The sequence below is a fragment of the Geotrypetes seraphini genome, chromosome 6 (assembly GCF_902459505.1).
Source record: "Geotrypetes seraphini chromosome 6, aGeoSer1.1, whole genome shotgun sequence".
Taxonomy (NCBI): domain Eukaryota; kingdom Metazoa; phylum Chordata; class Amphibia; order Gymnophiona; family Dermophiidae; genus Geotrypetes; species Geotrypetes seraphini.
The window spans coordinates 229,639,355-229,665,565 of record NC_047089.1 but is presented as its reverse complement, the minus strand read 5'-3'; the positions used below and the strand labels follow the sequence as shown (position 1 = coordinate 229,665,565).

General features: G+C 46.5%; 1 protein-coding gene across 8 annotated transcripts in view; it reads right to left on the bottom strand.

Annotated features, from left to right (window-relative positions):
- Positions 1–26,211, bottom strand: part of IFNAR2 (interferon alpha and beta receptor subunit 2) — a 101,127-nt gene that overhangs the window by 21,312 nt on the left and 53,604 nt on the right. For 7 of the 8 annotated variants that reach the window (XM_033948521.1, XM_033948524.1, XM_033948522.1 and 4 more), the window contains 3 exons: positions 25,451–25,632; positions 14,409–14,619; positions 6,094–6,215 (listed from right to left, as the gene is read on the bottom strand). In XM_033948521.1, coding sequence (XP_033804412.1) covers positions 6,094–6,215; positions 14,409–14,619; positions 25,451–25,632 — 515 coding nt within the window. The remainder of the gene's footprint in view (positions 1–6,093; positions 6,216–14,408; positions 14,620–25,450; positions 25,633–26,211) is intronic. The other variant, XM_033948525.1, reaches the window with a different exon arrangement.

Here is a 26,211-nt window from a genome sequence, read left to right as displayed (position 1 = left end):
AAAACAAATTGGCCATGTCCCTAGCACCTGTAAGGAGACTCAAACCTCTGAGAGAATCCTAGCCAAATCCAGATGGTCTGGAAAGGAAGCGAACAGCTGACGCTGATCCCTCATGAAGTTTCAAGTCAAGTTTAAGTTTCAAGTTTATTAAAAATTTTTGATTAATCGCTTAATCTTGCTTCAAAGCGATGTAACATTACAGAAAAGAAAATATTTAAATTACAACTTAAAGATAAAATTGCATTTTTTAAAAATTAACAATAAAAACATTAATTAATATATACCATTAAATAAAAAGAAGCTGTATACAAATTAACAAACATGAATGAAGGGAAAAAGGGGAAATGAAATACAATTTATAATAGAAAAGAAAGTAGGGAAAAACATAAGGATGGGAGTTCAAAAAAAATGTCGAAAGCAGCATTATTGAATTCAAATGGAAGAACTTGTTAATCAAATGCATCTTTAAAAAGGAATGTTTATTAAGTTAAATCTTAAATTTCTCAATATCATGTTCTTTCCTTAAATATATTGGCAGAGAATTCCAAATTTGTGGAGCAGTAACAGAGAAGATAAAATTGTCTTCTAGTATTAATGATTTTGAGAGATGGAATTAGTTAATAAATGGCTGTTCGTTGGATCGTAATGTTCTATTTGTAGAGTAAGGAATTAGTGTATTTAAAAATAAATGCAGGTGTTTTAAAAAACATCGCTTTAAAAGTGAGTAAGCTTAGTTTATATGTTATTCTATGGGATACTGGAAGCCAATGAGCTTTCTTGAGAAGTGGTGTTACATGATCAAATTTTTTTGTCCTTGTTAGTAATTTAATTGAAGTATTTTGTATTATTTGGAGCCGTCTTATTTCATTCTGTGCTATTCCTTTATAAAGGGCATTGCAGTAATCGATTTTAGAGATTACTAAAGAGTGGATCAGGATATTTAGAGATTTAGAACAAAGATATGTTGAGAGAGAACGAATTTGACGAAGTCTATAGAATGATGATTTTATGATACTACCTATATGTTCATGAAAAGTTAACATACAGCCTGTTCCTGGCGGTCTGAAATCATGTCCAGGAACCTTAGGACTCAGAAATAAGTAAAGACAAACAGCCAGTCTTAAATGACCTGCGCACAGCCGGGACAGCCCCAAGGACTGAGGGCTCGCTGGCAGGGGGATCCTGAAGATTTGCTAGATTAGCCCCTCCGTGGACACTGATGAGGAAACCTGTGACAGCAAAGGCAGAGACTAAAGCAGAAGTGATGGCGGGAACTGCCCACATGCTTTCCAATGTCCCTGCGAGCAAACACAGGGACATACTGGAATCCAGAAGAGGGGCAGACCCCATCTGAGTAAAGAAACAGGCAGATATTTTTAACCTGAAAATAGTGGGGAAAAAATATGCACCCTCGGCAAGGGCCATTCTGTGTGCCTTATTTTCAAAAGGCGCTTAGCAGAAATCCAAGACTTTTCCTCCCAAAGCCACGCTTGTGATTCATCAAAACGCCCTCCGCACCGTTTTTAGGTGCACCAGACTCTTCTCCATTCGAACTGGAAGGAAACAAGGCCTCTCCTGAGGGGGTTAGTATGGGATTTGTGCACGCTACGTCACTCTCGTGGCCTGCAGCACATAAAAAAATACGGCTGAGAAACCGCTAGCCATCCACCACAAATGAGGCATGAATTCATGCCATCATGTCCTGAGGAGGCCATCTGAGTAGTTTGGAGTGAAAATGAAGCTCTGAAGTGCAAAAAATATACTTTTTAAAAGTATGAAGAAAATCAAAGATGGCTGCTGCGGGTGACAATTTTGCCCTAAAATAGCCCGGGAAAAACTCAGGGAACCCTGGAAAATGGCGATTTTGCATTTTTAGAGGTTTGGGGAGGGGGTGGTTAGGGCATGCAGGGAAACACCCAAAACCCACTTTTGAAGACTCTCCAAAAATCGCCAGTACTAACATGCATGTAGAATACTCACAGTAGCTGTGCTGTAAAGAACAGAACTGGCAGGCTAACTAACAAGCAAGCATGGAGATCTATTGCCTCAGGAAGCTAGGAAAATTGGATTTTTCACTTCTTCTGACTGCCACATCTGCCCGTTCACCCCAGTCAGTGACTATTCGAACTTCCGGAATAATTAGGGAAGGTATGCAGTCTGGTCCTGATTGTGCCTCCATGGAACAGCACAGCCAGCACTCTACCCCATAACGGACGAACCTGGGGAGAGTTAGTTCCCGATCCCGGAGCCCTGATCTGTCCTGCAGGCTGTCCGAGGGGCTTACTGCAGTTTTACTAACAGGTAACCCCCCCAGAAGCAGACAATCAAAACATAAAAGTCTGTTATCTCCCGCCAAAGGATGTCCCCGCAAGGTGAATCCACAACAACCGATATCAGTCCAGTTAAGAGACTTCGGGTCTTAGCGGCTACTGCCACATTTCCTGCTAGCTTTAAAAGTGTCTAGAAATTTTAAAATCAATCACGAGCAGAAGAGAGAAACACCCTGCAGCTAAGGCTGCAGGAAATGAGACCAGCATTCCAAGGATGAGTGATGTGAGATGATCACAGAGGGAGGAGCTGGAGTTTGGTTTTGAATTTCCCTACAGTTCAAGACTGAAAAACGTTGATTACCCTATCGTGACGCTTCCAGAGGTTATTGTACAAGAAGGAGCATTTTGCACAGGGTGCATTTTCAGCTTGGGACATTCCTATGGCTACTCAGACAACCTAAGGAAAGGGACATATACAATCAAAAACTTCCTCATTTTATGCCCTAAATTAGTGCTGCTCGATTCACAATTCGAATCGATTCACCGATTCACTTCGGATGAATCGATTCGAATTGGTTCATTTTTTAAAAAAAATCGGCCTGGCCAATTCGGTGAACAGCACTCCTCCTTTCAGGGTGAAAGCGAAACTAATCTAAAAAGCCAAGGTTAAAAACAAGAGACGGACAAAAGGCAGTTAAAAATGTTTGAAAATTGGGATAAAAATTAAATATATAAGGACTTACGTGTTGGTAAAAGTAAGGCAAGAACTGCAGAAAAACTGAAGAACCCTGGTGAAATACGTGGCAAAAAAGGGAGCATTTAAAAAGGCAAAGAGATGGCGTCAAGTGAGGAAAGCAGCAACAAACTTGGGGTATGGAGTTTGAAGATAAAGAATGTTTTGAGTCTGGTTATTTTCCGGTGCCTACATTCAAGACAGGTACTGTAGATTCCATGTTTTATTTTATTCGACACATTTCCCTTCCCCCCTGGCAGCGTTTTTGTTTTGTTTTCTGCTGTTTCATGTAGACTCCCAGCTGTACTCGGATTTTTGCTTTGCTGCTCCTTGCTTTCAGTTTTGATTTTGATTTTCAAATTATACTTTGTTCACATATGAGTTCCGCTTTATGTCTTCAGTTATGACCCTCAGCGCGTGTTACAACTTTACATGCCCATTATGTTTAAATTGTCCACTCATTAGCTTAACTTTGGCTGTAATTGTATGTTTTGACCACATTTCCTTTCATTGACCATATTTTCTTTTTCATCTGATGTATTTTACACGTCTTGTTTGCCCTTCCACACTGTTCATTTTCAGGGTTTTCTGCTTCGGTATGCCTTATGTTTATTATGGAATGCCAAATGCATATTATGGCATTTTTTCCGTATGAGCATTACTACTACAATATCTCTCTTGAATTGTGTTAATTATACGTATTGTTTGTCCTTGCCATGCATTCAACTGTGTTTATAGTAGGTTGCCATTCACCCTACTATATACATAGCAGGTACTATCTTTTATTTTATTCTGTTACTGCTTTGATGCCTCAATTTAGCAATGTGTTAGATTATTTTTCACGATGGTTTAATTCCTTTTAGATGTTATCTCATTTTCCTCTTAGTTTTATGCCTCAATGCCTATATCCACTGTATGAACCCCCTTTGTTATAACTACATTTTTTTAGATTTATCCTTATGCGGATGGTCCTGACCTTCTTTACTGTACTTTTTTGCTCTGATTGTACCTTTTTTGCTCTGATTACTCTATCTTTCGCAAATTGTACCATTTTCTCTGGCACCTAGTTTCTCTGATTGTACCATTGTAACCTTTCGCTGATTGTCCAGCCCTTCCTCACTGTAAACCGCCTCGAACTACTATGGCTTTGGCGGTATATAAGAAATAAATTATTATTATTTCAATTTATGTTTTACTAACGTGATTTCTATTACCCCTCAATATGTTTTGCTTAATTGTTTTATGATGACTTTATAATTGCTTTGTATGGCCTTTTCTCCATACTTGCTTTATTTATTTTTCTAAACTGTGGTGTGCAAAATTGTTTTTTATTGCTCTATGTCTCAATTGCTTATATACAGTATATTGCCTTTGCTTTTCAATTGCTCCACATTATTTGCTTATTGCCCCATCATACTATAATTGCTTTTCTATTGCTCTTTAAGTGCTTTGTATGACTTTTTGGTACACTATGCTTATTTGTTCTTAATTGCCTCGGTTTGCTTCATATTGAATATACATATACTTTTTTTTATTCATACCTAAACCACCTAGGTAGATTTTATTGATTTACATGTGTTTATTCATATTTTTGGATTAAGAGCTAAATTACATTTTTCTTTCATTGCATGGCTTCAATTACATTATGTACTCTTGCTGCTTGCTCGTGTTCAGTTTATAATGCGATTCCTATATACATGTTTAATTATTTTTGAATTATGTTTTGAATTATGCTGTTTATTTTCAGCTTATAATGTTGTTCTTAACCATATCTTTTACATTTATATACATGTTTTTTTAAAATTATGTCTTTAATTAGGTTTATTTTGTTTTAACATGGTCCTTTAGACTCTTGATAAAGGCACATGCACCAAAACACTGCCAGTGTCGAGTCTTTGAGCTATTGTGACAAATATGCCAATAAAGTGACTTTTTGAACTATAAACCCATGGCTGAATTCCTAACATCTTAGCCTCACGAATCATCATTGAGGCCAGTCCTTGGCTTTTGATTCAGTATGAAATAAACCCATCAGGATGTTTGAAACAAAACACCCAATTGGGCAAGAAAATTGAATTGAATCAAAAAATCGATTCAATAGGCTGAATCGAATCAAATTTTTTTCCCCTGAATCGGGCAGCACTACCCTAAATGAACACCCGGGGATCTTTGAGGCACGGCAAGGCTTCCCCATCCAACATGTGCACACCACTCACTCAAAACCTGTGAGAGAAGAACACAGAAAAAAGAGGAGAAAAAGCCTCAGTTTAGCTTCATATGGCAAAAAACTCCACTTCTGTGTCTCCACTTCTGTTTTTTACCATATGAAGCTAAACTGAGGCTTTTTCTCCACTTTTTTCTGTGTTCTTCACTCACAGGTTTTGAGTGAGTGAGTGAGTGGTGTGTGTGTGTGTGTGTATGTGTGTGTGTGTATGTGTGTGTGTGTATGTGTGTGTGTGTTGGATGGGGAGGCCTTGCAGTGTCTCAAAGATCTCCAGGTGTTCCATTTAGAGCATAAATTGAGAACATTCATATGGCTCCCATCTGTATAGCTGAGGAATTCAAGTTAAGATGCCTATTACAGACTATCCCAGAGTACAAAACCAAGGCGCAGTGACTCGAGTAAGAACTTTTTGCCGCACTATCCCTTTAACATTGCTGAAAATTCACACTCGCAGTACTTATACATTTAGAGAGAAATTCTATAAATGGTGCCTAAACTTAGACGTCTAAGTTAATTGGGAAACAACATCAAATTTAAAAGTGCCAATCGGCATCTAAATAAAAGGCGCCAGAATCATGCCTCCAGCTGGATGTGACATTAGGTGCCGTAAAGCACATACGTAGGCACGATTCACAGCAGATAGGCACCGGAAATGTAGGCTTTGAAGACCCTGCCCTACATTTTCAGCATCTATTTTTCCCGGAGGTGCAATTCTTTGAACAGCGCCATTGTGTGATTGATAAGTGATCGGCGGCCACCGATATCAGCCCAGTTAAGAGACTCCGGGCCTCAGCGGCTACTGCTACATTTCCTAAAGAAGCCATTGCACATCCGAAAGAAAACCTTAAAAAGTAGAAATTGCTTACCAAAGATTTTGGCACAGGGGTCCGTTTCAAACAAATAAAGCCTCCTTTGTAAAAAACAGCCAGAAGAAGCAAAGTGCTAAATATTAACAAAACTCCACAAATCGCTGCTGGGATGTAATGGTCTGCAAAACAGAGCACGTACTGCATTACTTTGTTAGAAATCCATGAACAGCACATACATAGAGGGATGGGCAGACAGAAAATTTTTCTCAATTCTTGCTTTCTGTGTCATTTCCAGGGATGTTCATTTCATTTGTATTTGGCCAAGTCGTTGAGTGCACGCTTTTTACAAAAGAGTACACACGATCTGCAAATAAATACAAATAATACAAACATTCCCTATCTTTAGATAGACAATTAAAATGATAGGTTACTATAGCTTTATTTCTGAATTTCTTTCAGTGTTCAGGGGTGCAAACCATCTGTTCCAGATTATTTGCTACTCTTCAGTTTGTCAATTTGCTCTAGTACATCTTCCTAGCTCCCCATGGTTTGTTTCAGTCCTTCCAAACCATGCCACTAAACACCATTTCTTTTTTATCCCACTTCTTTATTCATTTTTTGAAAACTTAACAATAAGTGTAACAGCATACATAACATTTTAAACTCAGATACATCACTTAATATTCTGTTAAAGTCCATATCAGAATTTATTCCCCCTCCCCCCTAATCAATGACATTCTTTAAATTCAAGAAAACCTACCATAAACCCCATTCCTATATAACATTACTTTAATAATCAAACCAAAAACCCTCCCCCCTCCTTGGATATGCATATTTAAGGGGAAAAATAATACTCAATCATTACAATATTTTGTTAATGGCTCCCAAATAGCAATGTTACTTACAGTAACAGTTGTTATCCAGGGACAGCAGGCAGCTATTCTCACTAGTGGGTGACGTCATCCAACGGAGCCCCGATGCGGACATCTCACAAGCATACTTGCTTGTAGAAACTTTTAGAAGTTTTGAGTTGCCCACACCGCACATGCGCGAGTGCCTTCCCTCCTGATGCACCGGACGCGTCTCCTCAGTTCAGATAGCTAGCAGCTTCCAAAACATCCCGCACAGCCGGTGAAAACTGAAGGGGAGTCACACTGAGAGGAACCAAGCTGTCAGGTGGAGCAACTGCAGGTTGGGATGAAGTAGAGATCCCTGATGCTGAGTAAGCAGAGATGGAAACACTGGCAGAAGGAAAGGCTCCCTGCTGATGAGTTGCAGTAGACGGGAGAACCAAGGTTGCCTGGGCCACCGAGGAGCAATCAAAATCATGGTGGCCCGGTCAGACTTGAGCTTGACCAGAGTCTTTTGAATGAGAGGAAACGCATACAGAAAGAGATTCCCCCAGTCCAGAAGAAAAGCATCTGCCTTGAGACAATGAGGAGTGTAGATCCTGGAGCAGAACTGAGGTAGTTTGAAGTTGTGGGGAGCTGCAAAGAGGACTATCTGCGGCGTTTCCCACAGGGAGAAGATGTGATGAAGGGGCGTGGAATGGAGAGTCCACTCGTGAGGCTGCAGAAGATGACTCAAGTTGTCCGCCCCCTTAATGTAGACAGCTTTGAGGAAGGTGTTGTGGCGAATCGCCCAATCCCAAATTTTCAGAGCTTCCTGACAGAGGCTGATCCCGTGCCTCCCTGTTTGTTGACATAGTACATGGTGACCTGATTGCCCATGCGAATGAGGACCACCATGTCGTGAAGCAGATGCTGAAAAGCAGTGACAGCATGGAAAATCGCCCCGAGTTCCAGTAGATTGATATGGCACAGACGATCCGCACTCGTCCAATAGCCCTGGGTGTGGAGACCGTCCAGATGAGCCCCCCAAGCATAGTTCGAGGAGTCAGTCGTGAGGACCTTCTGATGGGGAGGCATGTGAAACAGCAAACCTCTGGAGAGATTGGAAGAGAGCATCCACCAGCGAAGCGACTGTAGCAGAGCAGGAGTGACCTGAATGTGTTGAGTCAGAGGGTCGGAGATCTGCGACCATTGAGACGCCAGGGTCCACTGAGGAATCCGCAGGTGAAGTCTGGCAAAAAGAGTCACGTGAACTGTAGAGGCCATGTGGCCCAGAAGCACCATCATGTGTCTCGCCGAGATGGAGGGGCGAGAGGAGACTGAGTGACAAAGATGAAGAAGAGCCGCCAGGGGTTGAGGAGGAAGGAACGCTCTGAGCTGAATAGTATCCAGAACAGCTCCGATGAAGGGAAGAGTCTGGGAAGGTTGATCTCAAATCCCAGATTCTGCAGGAACCAGATCGTCCTCTGGGTTGCCTGGACGACACCCAGAGACGTGGAATCCTTGATGAGCCAGTCGTCAAGGTAGGGAAACACCTGAAGACCATGGTTCCTGAGTGTTGCGGCCACCACAACCAGGCACTTGGTGAAGACTGGGTGACGAAGCTAGGCCGAAAGGGAGCACTCTGTATTGAAGATGAAGATGTCCCACCCGAAATCTGAGGTATTGACGGGAGGCCAGATGGATGGGAATATGAGTGTAGGCCTCCTTGAGATCCAGAGAGCATAACCAGTCGTTCTGCTCGAGGAGAGGATAGAGAGAAGCCAGCAGGCGAAACTTCTTCCTGACCAGAAACTTGTTGAGCACCTTGAGGTCCAAAATAGGACGCAGGTCGCCCGTCTTCTTTGGAATAAGGAAGTACCGGGAATAAAAACCCTTGTTCTGTTGGTCCACAGGGACCGGCTTGACGGCACGAAGCTGGAGCAAAGCCTGAGCTTCCCGAAGAAGAAGGGAGGTCTGGGTTAAGTTGGAAGGATACTCTCTTGGAGGATGTTCCGGAGGAACTTGATGGAACTGAAGAGAGTATCCCTCTCTTACGATGGAAAGGACCCAGAGGTCGGTGGTAATAGTCGTCCATCGATGGTAAAAATGATGGGGACGACCTCCGATGGGAAAAAACGGGGAGGGCAGAACGATGGAAGTTATGCTCCCTACGAGACAGTCAAAAAGGCTGAGGAGCCTTGGGGACAGCAGAAGGCTGAGGCTTTTGTTGAGGCTTCTGCTGGTGCTGCCTCTTCATAGGCTGATGTATGATGGGTGCCTGCTTCGGCGGGTAGCGCCTCTGATAGATCATAGGCGGGCGAGACGGACGAGCAATAGCAGGCTTGGGCTTCTGGCGGAGAATAGACTGAAAAGACTTTTCATGTTTCGACAGCTTCTCCGTCGCCGCCTCGATGGACTCGTCGAAAAGGTCTGCTCCCGCACAGTGAACGTTCGCCAGCCTATCCTGGAGATTCGGGTCCATATCAATGGTCCGGAGCCACGCCAGGCGTCTCATGGCCACTGAACAAGCAGCAGCTCTGGCCGAGAGCTCAAAAGCGTCGCAAGACGATTGCATCATCTGCAGGCGGAGTTGGGACAACGATGCCAGGACTTCCGAGTACTCGAAGTGAGCCTGAGAGTCTAGATATGGCAAATACTTTTGTAGAATGGAGAAAAAAACCTCAAAGTAGGTCGCAAAATGAAAACTATAATTTAGGACTCGAGAAGCCATCATCGAGATCTGGTAGATGCGCCTGCCAAATCTGTCCTTGGTTTTGCCCTCCCGGCCAGGAGTGGAGGCATAGACCTGGGAGGGACGAGACCGTTTCAAGGAGGACTCAAGCAAGAGGGACTGGTGAGAGAGCTGCGCCCCGTCGAAGCCCTTATGGTGCACCGTGCGGTACCTGGCATCCAACTTCCCAGGGACAGCGGGGATGGAGTAAGGAGTCTCGAAACATCTCATAAAGGTCTGGTCCAGACGCTTATGGAGAGGTAGATGGAGAGACTTAGCAGGAGGTTGAGGAAGATGCATCATCTCCAAATACTCCTTAGAAAACTTGGAACCCGAATCCAGGGTGATATCCAGATCCACCGCCATCTGCCGCAGGAAGGACGAGAAAGATAACTGGTCAGCCAGGGCCAGGCCTCGAGATGGGCTCGAAGAAGTCGAGGCGGCCTGATCTGCGGAGGCCGAGGACCGGCAGGGAGAAAATGATCCCACGATGTCCTCGAGTTCCAGCATAGGAGGAGGAGGCGAGTAATCCAGTGAAAACTCCCTAAAGGGCTGCTTACGACGAGGCGAGGCATGCCTCTAAGAATGCCTCGAGCGACGACCCGAACTGTGTCTAGAAGCAGGCCTCGAGCGTTGCGGCGAGCGAAGCCCAGACGAGGCAGCTATCGAGTAAATGGGGCTGGAGGCTGTGGATAGAAGCAGCGGAGGCTGAGACGAAGCCCCTCGAGGCACTCCCCAAGGCTCGAGGCTCGGCATCGAGGAGGAAGGTTCCGTTCCAGGCAAGGTGGAGGATTCAGCGCCATTCATCGAGTGTATCAGTTCCAAAGGTGGCATGGGCAAAGACTCTGCTCCTTGCGAGGCATGCCCCAAAGCCAGGCCAGACACTCGCCGAGACTCTGCTCCCAGCAGCGAGAGTGTGCATTAAGGAGGTGGCTCGACCTCGCGGGAGGCTTCCGCATGCCCAGGCTGGATTTGGGAGAGAAGCGTCGGCCCAATCTTAGTAAAGAGCTCGACAAATCGCTTCTCCATCATGGCATGGAACGAAGCCGGCAAAGATGGATCCGCATCCGCAATGGGACCTCCAGCACGGACATCGCTAACTCGGCCGCCAGGGGGCTTGGGCTTAGAAGCCTTGGGCACCTTGAGCACCACTGGAGGAATGGGAGGCTGCGTTACCTGACCTGAGGAGACAGCAGAAGGCCCCGCAGCAGGCATCGGAGTCGAAGCCGGCACAAACGAGGCAGGCTTGAGCAGACTCGAGGCCGAAGTGGAAGTCGAAGGCGTGGCGCTCTGCGATGAGGGCAGCTCCGAGGACACCTCCATGCTAAAAAGCGACTCCCACAAAATGCAGCGACGTTTAAAAGCGTGTGGAGCAAGGCCGGCACGATTTCGGGAGATGTTGAGGCCCGAGACACTGAAGAAAGCGTCGATGAGGGTCCGTCAACGAAATTGTGTGCTGGCACTTGACACACTTCTTAAAACTGGTGACAGGCTGGGACATAGGCCGAAAAAGCTCCGCCGCAAGATCGAAGCCGCGGGGCCACAGCCACGTGGCCTGCCCGGTCGAACGATCGAAATAAATTTTTTTTTTTTGGGAAAACAAGAAAACGCAACGTGAACCAACGATAATGAGCAAAGAAACTCAAAACCGCGGACACAGAAGGCACAAGTGAAGGGACTTCATGCAGAGAGTCGAAGACGGACTTCTCAGCTCCGTGTAAGAGTAAGAACTGAGGAGACACGCCCGGTGCATCGGGCGGGAAGGCACTCGCGCATGCGCGATGTGGGCAACTCGAAACTTTTAAAAGTTTCTACAAGCAAGTATGCTTGTGAGATGTCCGCATCGGGGCTCCGTTGGATGACGTCACCCACTAGTGAGAATACCTGCCTGCTTGTCCTGGGATAACTCCTGAAATTTTCTAAACTTCCCCTGCTGTGTGGCTATTGTCCTTTCCATTTTATAAATGTGACATAAAGAGTTCCACCAGAAACTATAATTCAGTCTCCTCCAGTTTTTCCAATTACTCGTAATCTGTTGTATGGCAACCCCACTAAACACCATTTCTAGCACAAGTAACTCCCCAACATTTTCTTTAATAAAAACCAAAGCAAAGATTTCACTTACCCCCTCCTTTACAAAGCCGTGGTTAACAGCTCCAATGCTCATAGAATTCCTATAAGCATTCCAAGCTGTTACTGCTACGGCCGGTGCTAAAAACTCTAGGGCAGCTTTGTAAAGGAGACGTTAGTCTTTCTGCTATGAACAGTTCTTACCAAGTGCCTTTTTGATCCCTTGATGATCTAATGATTCAAGGAAGTCCCTTATACGCCTCTTGCTTTGAATGTACCTGAAATGTTTTATTATGAGTTTTTGCCTCTATGAGCAACCTTCTTTTTGAATTCTTTGGTCTGTTTTATTAATGCTTTGAATTTCACTTGCTGGTGCTTCTGCTTTTTCCTATTTTTTTCATTTGGATCCACTTTTTAATTTTTTTGTATTTTTGGAAGATTACCACCTCCTTTTACCTCACCTCTCAACCATGCTCGAAATTGTTTGGATGTCTCTCATTTTTAATGAATGTAATACATCTGGTCTGGGCTTCCAAGGTGGTATTTTTAACAATGTAAACTCAACCTTTTAATTGATCCTTTTGGGGGATTTTTCTGACCATTTTCCTCATTTTATTATATATATGTATATACAGTGGTACCTTGGATTACGAGCATAATCCGTTCCAGGAGCATGCTCGTAATCCAAAATGCTCTTTTATCAAAGCGAGTTTCCCCATAGGAAATAATGGAAACTCGCTTTGATAGGTTCCCACCCTCCACACCCCCCCCCGAGGCCAGCAGCGCTGCTCCCCCCCCCCCCCGAGAATCGGCATTGCTCCCCCCGAAGGCCCCCCCCGTGAACTGGCACCCTCCCCCCCTGAAATCTGGCACCCCCCCCCCCCGCAGCCATCGGGCACCCCCCGCCGAGACCTGAGGTCCCCCCAACCCACCCGAACCCTCTTCTTACTTTGATGTAGCCTCCGCACCGGCACCAGCATGTCCTGTGTTGTGCTGGTGCCCGAAAATCTGCCTCCGGTGCTGGGCCTTGAGCATGTGCGCATGCTCAAGGCCTGAGAGTTCACGTTGGACGTTCGATGTGAACTCTCAGGCCTTGAGCATGCGCACATGCTCAAGACCCAGCACCGGAGGCAGATCTTCGGGCACCGGCACGGCACAGCACAGCACAGGACATGCTGGTGCCGGTGCGAAGGCTACATCAAAGTAAGAAGAGGGTTCAGGTGGGTTGGGGGGACCTCAGGTCGCGGCGGGAGGGTGCCCGATGGTGGCAGGGGGGGGCCGGATTGCGGGGGCGCTCGCAAATCGAAGCGAGCTCGGTTTACGAGGCACCAAGTTTGCAAATGTTTTGCTCGTCTTGCAAAACACTCGCAAACCGGTGCACTCGTAAACCGAGGTACCACTGTATATATATATTCCTTTTGAAAGTTAAAAAAAAAAAAAACCAACAAATTAGCGCAGTAGCATTTATCATGTTATGATCGGTTCTACCAAGTGGCCCCAACACAGCTAACCTCTCGCATCAAATCCTGTATTTCACTAGGTGTAACAGCTACCTATCTCATTGGTTCATGAGCCAGACATTTATTTCACCTAGAAATTTTACCTACTTAGCATGTCTTGTGATATTCACCCAGTCATCACTGGGTCAACTGAACTCTCCTATTATGTTGCCATATTTACTGATTTCTCTAATTTTCTGTTATCATTTCATTATCTGTCTGGTCATTCTGGCCATGCAAATAACAGATGTCATCTTTTAGAGAGGCAGGCAGTATGATATTTTCTGTTTCATTTTCCATTCATTTCCTAATAGATGAATAACAGATCATGTTATTTTGATCTGTGTATTGATTTTATTATTATGAATCATCTTGAATGGCTTTGCCATGAAAAGGGGTATAAAAAGATTTACAAATAAATAAAACAAAATAATGGTTTTTTGGCTGCCACTGCACACTGAGCCAAGGATTTCAAGTATTGTCCACCATGATGCATTACATTAAGGGCTTATTACCCACATATACCAAACATCCAATGCGAGATACAAAAAAAACAAAAAAATACTCCAGGAATTATAATTTGTTTCATTAAATTTAAGAATCCACAAATTTTCAAAAAAAAAATTATTTCATTATTTTCCTAATGTAATTAATTATAGATCAGATTAATAAAGGCAAAGAATTCCATACTGCTACAGTTTGATATGACAAAGATTGAAGGGATTTAAAGGAGATAGTTCCACACACTTTGGGAAAGCTAAGCAGCCTAAATCCTCTTCCTAACACACAGAGGCGTAGCAAGGGTAGGAGTTGCCCCCCTGCGCCCTGCTCTCCTTCCACACACCACCGGCACCACACTCACGCAACTCCCTTCCCACCTTTGTACCTCTTAAAATCTTCACCAGCGCCAGCAGCTTCTTCAACCTGCCACTCACGCTGGCTTTCCCTACAACATCACCTTCCTGGCCCCGCGACCTGGATGTGGTTTCAGAGGGAGCCAGGCTGGTGCGAGCAGAAAGGCTAGAGTAGTTGCTCACACTGGCAAGATTTTAAAGAGGTGCAAGGTAAGTGGAGAAGAGAAGGTGTGAGTGTGGTGTGGGAGGGCAGAGAGGTGCCAGCGCCTGGGTCAGTCTGCAACCCCCCCTACTATGCCACTGCCAACACAATTACTTCTTGCATCAGATTCTGTCTTCTAAGTCTAACACAGCTACCATACTATAGTATCATCCTTTTACCAACCTGAAGACCGAGAGAGATCAACATGGAACATGCCTGGTTTGCTGATGGGGCCCGTGACAGCACACTTCCAAGAGGAGGGTTTGATACGTGGGCTCATATTGGTTACTACAGTGGCATTAACAGAAACACAATAATTTGTCCTTGGAAGCAAATGTGAGATGGTGATGGTGAAATTCTCTTCAGTGGTTTCACGGTCAAATATTTCAGGAGTCTGAGGAAAACACCATTGAATAGTGAACGAAGTATAAAGATACATACATGTATATGCATATGGATGTGAATTTTAGATATAGTAAAATATATGTTAGCTTTATTAAAGAACTTCTTTGTCAATTAAATCAGAACTACAAGTTTCATGGAGATGACAGTAACCACTAGAGGAATCATATTCTATCCACGGCAGTCAGAGGTTTTTATACTTACAGCGAAGGGCTGAAATGAGCCTAGATATTCAAATTCTGAGCCATATCTGAGCAGTGGCACTGAATAATCTAGTGGTTACCTAGATGCAAACCGTTTACCGTCCAATATTACGATCAGTGTGTGGTTAGCTTGATGGATTTCTTTATTCATGAAAGGTATGCAGTCTGTTCTAATATAACAAAAGTAGTTATAATATCGATCAGCTTCTTTAAAGTTATTCTGATTTGAATGTTGTTATTTTTAAATCTAGTGAAAATGTGATCGGACTTGTTTACACCCTGAGGCAGCTTGACAGTGAAACGCTGGCCATCGTTGGTGTCCCGATCCCTAAGGAGAAAGTTAAGTCATTATCTTCTCTTACCATTCAAATTTGAAAGCAAAAAAATATAAGCAAAAAAATATAAGCAAAAAAATATAAGTGAAAATAATTTTTAAACACATTGCTATGACCACTATAGAAGGAGGTTTTATGCCAGTGAAGTGATCGCCTGAACACCGCTATTCCACCATTGTGGAGGTGGGTGGGCCCCTGTCTGAGGCTTTTTCCTCCGAATAGACTGGTCTTTGCTTGTGTTCATTATATACCTTCATTTTTTCCTTTTGGTGAAAGTGTTTTTTGTATTTCTTTATTCATTTAACATATTTATATATCGCCTAGAATCTAGGCAGTTTCCAATATCATATACATTCATAAAAATTTCATAAGACCATGACAATATTCATTATCTGCATAGCTATAAAAACAAACATAGACAATATTCATGATTTACATGTAGAGGGCAGCCACATATCCAACACAGCACGAGAACTGTTCTACAACCTACATATCAACAAATAGTTGGGTCTTTAATAATTTCTTAAAGTTGACACATTGTGTGCATAATCTCAGATGACCAGGTAGGAATGAGTGGATGAAAAGGGGAGAATTGGTGATGAGTAGTTGAAGGAGCGAATCAGTGAATTTATGAAGGCTATGAGCAGCAGGGGGGTGTCATGGTACAGTCAGCCAAAGGTGTGGAAATTCCTGAGCCACAAGTGGACACATTTATTTATGTTTATTTAGGTACTTATATACCGCCCTTTGCAAGACCATCAAGGCAGTTTTTACATTCAGGTACTCTATTTTTCCATATCGGTCCCAGCAGACTCACAAACTTCCTATGGTATCTGGAGCAATGGAGGGTTAAGTGATTTGCCCGCGGTCAAAAGGAGCAACATGAGGATAAACGCGTAATCTCAGGGTGCCGAGGCAGCAATAGAAACATGATAGCAGATAAAACCAAATTGCCCATCCAGTCTGCCCATCCACTATCTCCTCTTCCTCTAAGAGATTCCATGTGCCTGACCCACGCTTTCTTGAACTCAGACACAGTGTTTGTCTCTACCACATCTACTGGGAGATGCATCTACCACCCTTTCTGTGAAAAAGTATTTGCTTAGATTACTCCTGAGCCTATCGCCTCTTAACCTCATTCTATGCCCTCACACTCTGGAATTTCCTTTCGATTGAAAGACTCGCCTCATGTGTATTTATGCCACATAGGTATTTAAACATCTCTATCATATCTCCCCTCTCACACCTGTCCTCCAAAGTATACCTATTGAGATCTTTAGTCTATCCCCGTACACCTTATGTCGTAGACCAACCACCATTTTAGTTGTCTTCTTCTGAACCAAATCCATCCTGTTGTTTTGAAAGTGCAAACTCCAGAATTGTACACAATGCTCTAAATGAGGTCTCACCAGAGTCTTATACAGGGGCATCAATTTCTCCTTTTATCTTACTGGCCATTCCTCTCTCTATGTACCCAGTCATTCTTCTAGCTTTCACAGTCACCTTTGCAACCTGTTTGGTCATCTTATGATCATCACATACTATTACACCCAAGTCCCGCTCCATTTTTAGGCACAAAAGTTCTTCACCCCCTAAACCAGTGGTCTCAAACTCAAACCCTTTGCAGAGCCACAGAAAAAAATAATGTCTTATTAAAGAAATGACAATTTTGTATGAGATAAAACTCTTTATAGTTTACAAATCTTTTTTAACTGTTAAAGGAAAGATTTATAAACTATAAAGAGTTTTACCTCATGCAAAATTGTCATTTCTTTAATAAGACATTAACTATTTTTTCTGCGGTCCTCCAAGTACCGTATTTTTTCTGCGGCCCTCACAGTTAAAGTTAAACATCTTTCCTTTCTCAGAACTGACACATTTAAATCACTATATTGAAAATAAAATCATTTTCCCTACCTTTGTTGTCTGGTGACTTTATTTTTCTGTGGGTTTAACTTGTACAGAAAGCAAGATTCATGAGGTAAAGGAAAACCATCCAGAAAGCAGTTACTTACCATAACAGGTGTTATCCAGGAACAGCAGGCAGATTTCTCTACATGTGGGTGACGTCATCCATGGAGCCCCGTCGCGGACAGCTTTTCAAGCAAACTTGATTGAAGATCTCAAAGTTTGCAATTGCTGCACTACGCATGCATGTGCCTTCCCGCTCAGCTAGGGGGCGCGTCTCCTAAACGTGGTCCTCAGTTCAGATAGCTAGCAAAGAAGCCAACCCGGGGAGGTGGGAGGGTTGTGAGAATATCTGCCTGCTGTCCCTGGATAACACCTGTTACGGTAAGTAACTGTGCTTTATCCCAGGACAAGCAGGCAGCATATTCTCCACATGTGGGTGACCTCCAAGCTAACCAGGAGGGGACGGAGGGATAGTTGGCAATTTAGGAAAACAGATGGCGTAAAACCGACTGGCCGAACTGGTCGTTGCATCTGGAAAAAGTATCCAGACAGTAGTGAGAGGTGAATGTATGAACTGAGGACTAAGTGGCAGCCTTGCAGATCTCCTCTATAGGCATGGACCTGAGGAAAGTGACAGATGCCGCCATCGCTCAGACTTTATGCCCCGTGACCCGACCCCGCAATGGGAGACCAACCGATTAGGATCAAAAGATATGAAGAGATGAGGAGCCGTCCGATGAGACTGGGTGCGTGTAGGTAAAAAGCCAACGCCCTCTTACAGTCAAGAGTGTGAAGCGCCATCTCACCAGGATGAGAATGGGGCTTAGGAAAAAAAATACCAGAAGAACAATGGACTGGTTGAGGTGGAAATACGAAACCACCTTAGGCAAAAACTTAGGATGAGTACGAAGAACCACCTTGTCATGATGGAAAACAGTAAAAGGCAGGTCCGCAACCAGCGCTTGCAGCTCACTGACTCTGCGAGCAGTCGTGAGGGCAATCAGGAACACCACCTTCCAAGTGAGGTACTTCAGATGAGCCGTATCAATGGGTTCATATGAAGATTTAATCAACTGAGCCAGAACCACATTAAGATCCCAAACCACTGGGGGAGGCTTGAGTGGCGGATGGACATTGAAGAGGCCCTTCATAAATCGGGAAACCACCGGATGGACCGAGAGCGATTTCCCATTAATCGGCTGATGAAAGGCAGCAATCGCACTGAGGTGGACTCGAATAGATGTTGATTTGAGACTAGACAGAGACAAGTGGAGCAGATAATCCAGCTCGGAGGACAAGGAGGCAGACAGTGGCTCCATGCGATGCATAGCACACCACGCCACAAACCTAGACCATTTCTGGGAGTAGCATTGTCTAGTGCAGGGGTGTCCAATGTCGGTCCTCGAGGGCCGCAGTCCAATCGGATTTTCAGGATTTCCCCAATGAATATACATGAGGTCTATTTGCATGCACTGCTTTCATTGTATGCTAATAGATCTCATGCATATTCATTGGGGAAATCCTGAAAACCCAACTGGATTGCGGCCCTCGAGGACCGACATTGGACACCCCTGGTCTAGTGGAACTCTTCCGAGAGGCCTCGAGAACATCCCTCACCGACTGAGAAAACCCGAAGGAGGGAGTCAGGTGGAAAGGAACCAAGATGTTAAGTGTAGAGACTGCAGATTGGGATGCAGCAGCGAACCCTGACTCTGAGACAGCAGAGAAGGAAATACAGGCAGAAGCAGAGGCTCCCCGACACTGAATCGGAGGAGAAGGGAGAACCACGGCTGCCTGGGCCACCGAGGAGCTATCAAGATCATGGTGGCGTGGGCCAATCTGAGCTGTACGAGAGTCTTCAGAATCAGAGGAAAAGGAGGGAACGCGTAGAGGAACCTGCCCGTTCAATCCAGAAGGAAAGCATCCGCCTCGAGACGATCTGGGGAGTAAATCCTGGAGCAGAAGCGAGGAAACTTGTGGTTGATAGGCGAGGCGAACAGATCTATCTGTGGCGTCCCCCATCAAGCAAACACCTGACGCAGAGTGGAGGCATGGAGCGACCATTCGTTTGGCTGGAGAAGGCGGCTTAACCTGTCCGCCAGGCAGTTTTGCTCGCCCTGGATGTAGACCACTCAAAGGAAGATGTTGTGGCGTATCGCCCACTCCCAGAGCCGAAGAGCTTCCCGGCAAAGAGACAGGGAACCTGTACCCCCCTGCTTGTTCACATAATACATCGCCACCTGGTTGTCCCTCCACACCAGAACCACGCGATCCCGAAGCAAATGCCAAAAGGCTACCAAAGCATTGTAAATGGCCCGAAGCTCCAGCAGGTTGATGTGGCAGTGACAGTCGGCGCTCGACCAAAGACCCTGAGTCCAGAGGCCGTCGAGGTGAGCCCCCAGGCATACATGGAGGAGTCTTTCGTGAGGACCATCTGTGGCGGGGGGGGGGGGGGGGATGTGTGTGTGAAAGAGAAAACCTCTGGAAAGATTGGAAGAGAGCATCCACCAGCGGAGCGAATGCTTCAAGGAGGGAGTCACCGCGATGTGTTGGGAGGCGGGATCCCGATCCTGTCTCCACTGGGACACCATGGTCCACTGAGGCACTCGAAGGTGAAATCTTGGCCGAAACCGTGGACTGACTGAAGGGAGACCCTCCGGCACAGGTGAATGAGGGTGGCCTGCCGAGGCTGAGGCAGAAATGAGCGGAGGCGAACCGTGTCCAGCACCGCTCCTATGAACTGCAGAGACTGAGCGGGGTACAACTGGGACTTGGGGAAGTTGACCTCGAAGCCCAGACGTTGAAGGAACGTAATAGTCCGTTGGGTCCCTGAAATAACCTCCTACTGCGATGGTGCTCTGATGAACCAGTCGTCGAGGTACGGGAGCACTTGCAGACCCTGCGACCGCAGGGCCACCGCCACCACCACGAGGCACTTCGTGAAGACCCGTAGGGAGGATGTGAGCCCAAATGGGAGGACTCGATACTGCAGGAATCCCACCTGAAAACGAAGAAACCTGCGAGAGGCCAGATGAATCGGGATGTGAGTGTAGGCCTCTTTCAGATCCAGAGAACACAACCAGTCCCCATCGTCCATCAGGGGATACAACATGCAGAACTTCTCCCTGACTAGGAACTTGTTTAACACCCTGAGGTCCAGGTTAGGGCGTAGGTCCCTGGTCTTTCTGGGGACTAGAAAGTACTGGGAGTAAACTCCATGCCTCGCTGACACAAAGGGACCTCCTCCACCGCCCGGAGGCGAAGGAGGACATGAGCCTCCTGGAGAAGAAGAGGGAGATGAGCCCTGTTGGAAAGACACACTCTTGGGGGCAGGTCCGGAGGTGCCATCCGGAAATGAAGGGAATACCCTTCCCCGATGACGGAGAGAACCCAGTTGTCCGAAGTAATCAGTTCCCAGTGGTGACAAAAGGAACTGAGATGGCCCCCGATAGGGAGAGGAGAAAGCTCGAAGACGAAGGGGAATGGCCTGCTCAAACTGGGATAGTCAAAAAGATGGCACCGGCTTCGCTGCCGCAGGGGTCTGAGACTTTTGAGGGGCCCTCTGCTGCTGCGGACGCCTGGGTGGCGGCCTGGAAAAAGCCGGCGTGGACTTCTGGGGATAGCGCCGGGGGGGGGGGGGGGGGCAACTTGTACGACTTAGGAGGAGCGGTCTTTGCCTTGGGTCTGACCAAGAAGGCAAAGGAGTGTACATGTTCGGAGAGGCGTTTGGTGGCTGCCTCGATGGAGTTGTCAAAAAGCTCATTGTCCAAGCACGAGAGATTCGCCAGACGGTCCTGCAGATTAGGGTCCATGTCAACGATGCGGAGCCAAGCTAGGTGGCGCATGGCTATCGCAAAATGGAGACCCTGGAGGAAAGTTCAAAGGCATCATAGGTCACCTGAAACATATAAAGGCGAATCTGTGACAGCGTATCCAGAAGCTGGCGAAATTCCGCCCGGCGATAGACAGCCAAATCATCCTGAAAAGATGGCAGGGATTTGATGTAATGTTTGAGATAGGATGTAAAATTGAAATTGTAATTCAAAACCCTGTTTGCCATCATCGAATTTTGGTACAGGCGCCTGCCAAACTTGTCCATAGTCCAGCCTTTCTGGCCCAGCGGGACAGCCATGTAGACCCTGGAAGGATTAGACTTCTTCAAGGAAGACTCCACAACCAAGGACTGGTGGAAGAGCTGAGCCTTTTCAAATCCCTTACACCGGACTGTCCTGTATCGAGATTCCATCTTGGACGGAATGGCAGGGATAGCATACGGCTTCTCCAAATTCCGGAAGAAAGTCTGCTGCAAAACCGGATTCAAGGGGAGGCGAAGGGATTACTTTGGTGGGTGAGGAAGCTCCATCTCCTCCAAATATTCCCGGTATACTTGGAATCTGATTGGAATTCCAGTTGCAGGGCCTTGCCATATCCACCACGAACCTCGTGAAGGAGGAAGCCTTGCCCGCCAAATGCCCCTCGAGAGGCGAAGCCGAGCGGGACTTCGGGGCAGCAGAAAATGAAGGAGAAGCTTCCCTTGAGTACTGCGCTGGTATATCAGTGTCCAAAAGCATGGACGTTGAGGAAGCCCCATTGAGAGAACGAGGGGGAATCGACGACTTCTTGCGAATAGAAAGCCTGGCAGGTGAGGAACCGGGGGTCCGAGGGACGGAGACCCGGGGAGCCCGCCCTGGCAAGCCCAGGGAAGAAGAGACCTTCTGACATGGCAGCGAGGCAGGAGTCTTCGACCTTGAAGCGCCTTGGCTCGGAGACCGAGAAGGCACGGGAGGCCGTCGAGGACAAGGGTCAGACAGTACGAGGTCTGATGGCTGGATGGACCCCGTAGTGCGAGGACCCGGCGATCTACCCCATCTCGGGGGAGAGTACCTGGATTGTTTCGCGAACCGCTGCATCGAAGAAGAGGTACACTTAGGCCGGTGCTTCGAGCGAGGTCAGGTGGCGGGAGAAAATCTGCCTCAGAGAGTAGGCGAGGAGTCACTCGAGGATAAGCAGCGTGACCGACCCACCTTACCTCGAGAGCCCTCAGCGCGACGCTCAGGCTGGTCAACAACGAGCGAGGTCGAGGCCAAGGCAAGCTGAGCCAAAGCAGAGGAAATTTGAGAGGTCAAGATAGCCTTATGCATATCCTCGAACATGGGCACCGAGACACAAGGGTTTGGACGGACTGGTGCAGCAGTGCGCTCCAACGAGGGCGACCTTGATGTAGAGTATTCCCTTAAAGTGGAGGCACGCTTTGGAGGAGGTCTCGTAGAGGCCGGAAGGACTACACTCACCGCCTGGGTGGCCAGAGACTCTGAGGACGGCTTCTTCGGTAGCTGAGCTGAACCTGAGGAAGGAAGAGGAGACTTACCCGAGGTCTAGGGCTTCGAAGCTGGAGCTGCCTTGGTCTTCGAAGTTGAGGGAGACTTACTCGGGGCCGAGGACTTTGAGGCCGAGGCCGATGTCGAGACTGAGGTCAAGGCCGAGACCAGGGCTGAGGCCCTATCCTCCAGCTTGTCCATGGCGAAGAACTCGGCACTCTTGGCCCACCGTCGATGAAGAGCCCGAGGTTGAAGAGTGGCACACCGCGGCCAAGAAGCAGAAGGGTGATCAACACCGAAACAAAGTATACACCAACGGTGCGGGTCAGTGATGGAAAGCACTCGACCGCATTGAGTGCACTTTTTGAACCCGGTAACAGGCAGGGACATAAGGCAGGAAAAAAAGGCTGCAGCCACACAAGGCTGAGCGGCCAAGGAAAAAACCGAGGTCCCCCGTTGCTGTTCTGGCTGGGCTGAACCAGTCCCAGTAGCTGTTAGGTCATCCAACTCCATATTCAGGCTCCCTTGGAAATGCTGGGAGACCAAATCTTTATTCCCCTCAATGATATCCACTGCCACCGGAGGAGGAAGCACTCAGACTCCCAGAAATTCCCCCTCCCTCGGGGAACTGGTAGTTTGGGGATGCGGGTGTGGTGCTCGCGTGCAGGGCTGAAGGTCCAAGGAGGACTGCTGCGTGCCGCTTTCTTGCAGCGTCTCCAGCGGGGTTCTCTCTGACACTATCGGCATGCCCTGCATGCGCTGGATGACTTCCTCAATGTTGCCAACCACGGGAGTCCCGGAGCGTCGTGAGGTCCCGGAGATGCTTCTCCCACTCTGTTTCAGCATTTTTAAGGTAGGAAATTGTATTGAAATGCCAATAAAATGACTGTGCTAAGAGGAGACTCTCTGGAGCAAACGCACAGCCAACCTATGCTGTCGCCATCTTGGATCCACTCTGTCCGTCTTTTTCTGTGCTTTTAATTATGGGCTTCTTTTATCAAGGCGCGCTATGGGGGTTAGCGCGTCGGACATTTCATCACGCGCTAACCCCCGCGGCAAGCCAAAAAACTAACGCCTTGTCAATGGAGGCATTAGCAACTAGCGCGGCCGGTGGTTTAACGCGCGGTATTCCGCATGTTAAACCACTACCATGCCTTGATAAAAGGACCCCCTATGTTTCCAGGGCCTTCTTGTCTATTAACTGTTTTTCTCTCCATATTCACTTTCTGCCTTGCATCCATCTTTGGCATTAACATTCAATTTTTCTTCTCAAAATCTATGTTTCAATGTCTTCCCTTCCTATCTCTCTCTCCTTCCCTCCCTATTTCCATGGTCTGACATCTCTCTCTTTCTCCCCACCCCGTGTAACATTTCTCTTTCCCTTCCTTTCTGCCCACTGCAGTCCATCTCCCTTCCCTTCCTCCTTTCTGGCCCCCTTCCCAGTCCAACATTTCTCCCTCCTTTCCACTTTCTGCCCTCTCCCTCTTTCCCAGTGTAACATTTCTCTTTCCCTCCTTTCTGTCCTCCCCATCCATCTTGCTCTCTACACGAGTCCAACACTTTCTGCCTCCTGTATGCTTTCTCTCTATGTCTTTGCCTCTTCCCTCAGTGGTATCCCTCCTTCCCACCCCAACCCAACATGCTCTCTCCCCATGCACCATCTCACCCTCCCCTCCAGTATGTAGCACCTTTCCTTTCCCTCCCTTTCTGCCAGGTCCAGCAGCACCTCTTCTCCCTTCCTTTTACCTCCCCCCTGTCCAGCAGCACCCCTTCTCCCTTCCCTGCACCCCTTGTCCAGCAGTACCCCTTCTCCTTTCCCTGCACCCCATGTCCAGCAGTACCCCTTCTTCCTTCCCTGCACCCCTTGTCCAGCAATACCTGTATTTTGCAGCCGCAGTCTTGTATACAATCTCGCACATTAGGCAGGAAGAGAGGCTCCAGTGTTAGCCGACTTGCAACTTTCTGCTGCTGTCGCATATACCGGGACTCCTACCTCTGTGTATTCGGCAGATACACGAAGACAGGAGTCCCGACATATGCGACAGCTGTAGGAAGTTGCAAGTCAGCTGACGCCAGTGCCTCTCTTCCTGCCCAGAGTGTGAGATCGGGTACAAGACTGTGGGCAGCAAAAAAGCACCCGGGGGGCTGCATGCAGCCCATGGGCAACAAGTTTGAGACCGCTGCCCTAAACTATACTGTTACCTCGGGTTTCTGCAGCCCAATTGAATGACCTTGCATTTCTTAGCATTAAATCTTAGCTGATAAATTTCAGACCATTCCTCAAGCTTCATTAGATCCTTCCTTATGTTTTTCACACCATCAGGAGTGTCTACTGATGAGCTTGAAGAGCTTGAAGAGTTTGGTAATATCCACAAAGAAGTGAATCATATTAGTTAGCCCATCAGCAATATTGCTTACAAAACTGTTAAAAAGAACAGGCCCAAGAACCAAACCTTGAAGCGCACCACTGGTTAACATCCCTTTCCCTCAGAGCGATCTCCACTGATCACTATCTTCTGTTGCCTGCCACTCAACCAGGTCCTGACCCAGTCAGTCACTTTGGGGCCAAAACTGAGGGCCCTCATGTTTATTTATTAGACGCTTGTGTGGAACACTGTCATAGGCTTCACCCTCCCCTTTCCAACTTGTGTGGGAAAAACAAACTGCCCAATATTCAGCCTGTGGCAACATGTTGGAGCTGCTCACAGCTGCAGGCTGACCTTTTTATGTGTTGTGTGTCTCCACAACAATAAAGATAACTGGACTTCTACCGCGAATTGGAGATGGTAAATGCTCCGACGCTCATAGAATTTCTATGAGCATCAGAGCAGTTACCTTGCCAATCCAAGGTAGAAACCTCTACCATGGCTTAAGGTCTTAATCCTGTATCTTATGGTGGCTCCTTTGTTAGGAGAAATAGTTAAGCCAGATTGCCATAACTATGTAACAAAACCCCCAAACAAACAAAAACATTAATTGGTCTGTCTTTCAAGCTGCATGCCATAATGAGTGATCAGGTTCATGCTTTGATGACTGCACCTATGTAAATTAATTACCTGATTCATAATGCCAGCTTTAATTAAGGCAACCCTATAATTAAGCACAGAATGCGCTTTATGGAGTACAAAGTGAGAAGTCCATTTATCAGGTGACCCGAAATGGCAGACTGGAGGCTGGATTGTGATATTGAGGCAGCTGTCACAACCAGCAACATAGACTATGGGTGGACCCAAGACAGCTGTAATAAAAATAATACACACATTATTCAGTGTAATTTTATCCCATATACAGTATATGAATTGTGTACACTGATAGCTCTGCATAAACAGGAGACCATAAGCAGTTGCCAAATTTTAGGCACCTGCATCTAGGTACCCTAGATTTTTTCATCTTGTATTGTATAGGGCAGGGATCTCAAAGACCCTCCTTGAGGGCCGCAATCCAGTCAGGTTTTCAGGATTTCCCCAATGAATATGCATTGAAAGCAGTGCATGCACATAGATCTCATGCATATTCATTGAGGAAATCCTGAAAACCAGACTGGATTGTGGCCCTCAAGGAGGGACTTTGAGACTCCTGGTATAGGGTTATCAGATTTTTTGTTTATAAAATTCGGACCCATGGCCCCACCCCAGGCCCACCCAGTTCCATCCAGCCCTGCCTTGTTCTGCTCACATCATGCCCTGTTCTGCCTCAGCTTCACCCCCAGTCCTGCCCCCTCAAGTGCTCGGAGCTGCCATCAGGAGGGCATCTGTGCATGCGTTATGTGATGATGTCACACACATGCATGCAACATCATCACATTGAATCTGCACAT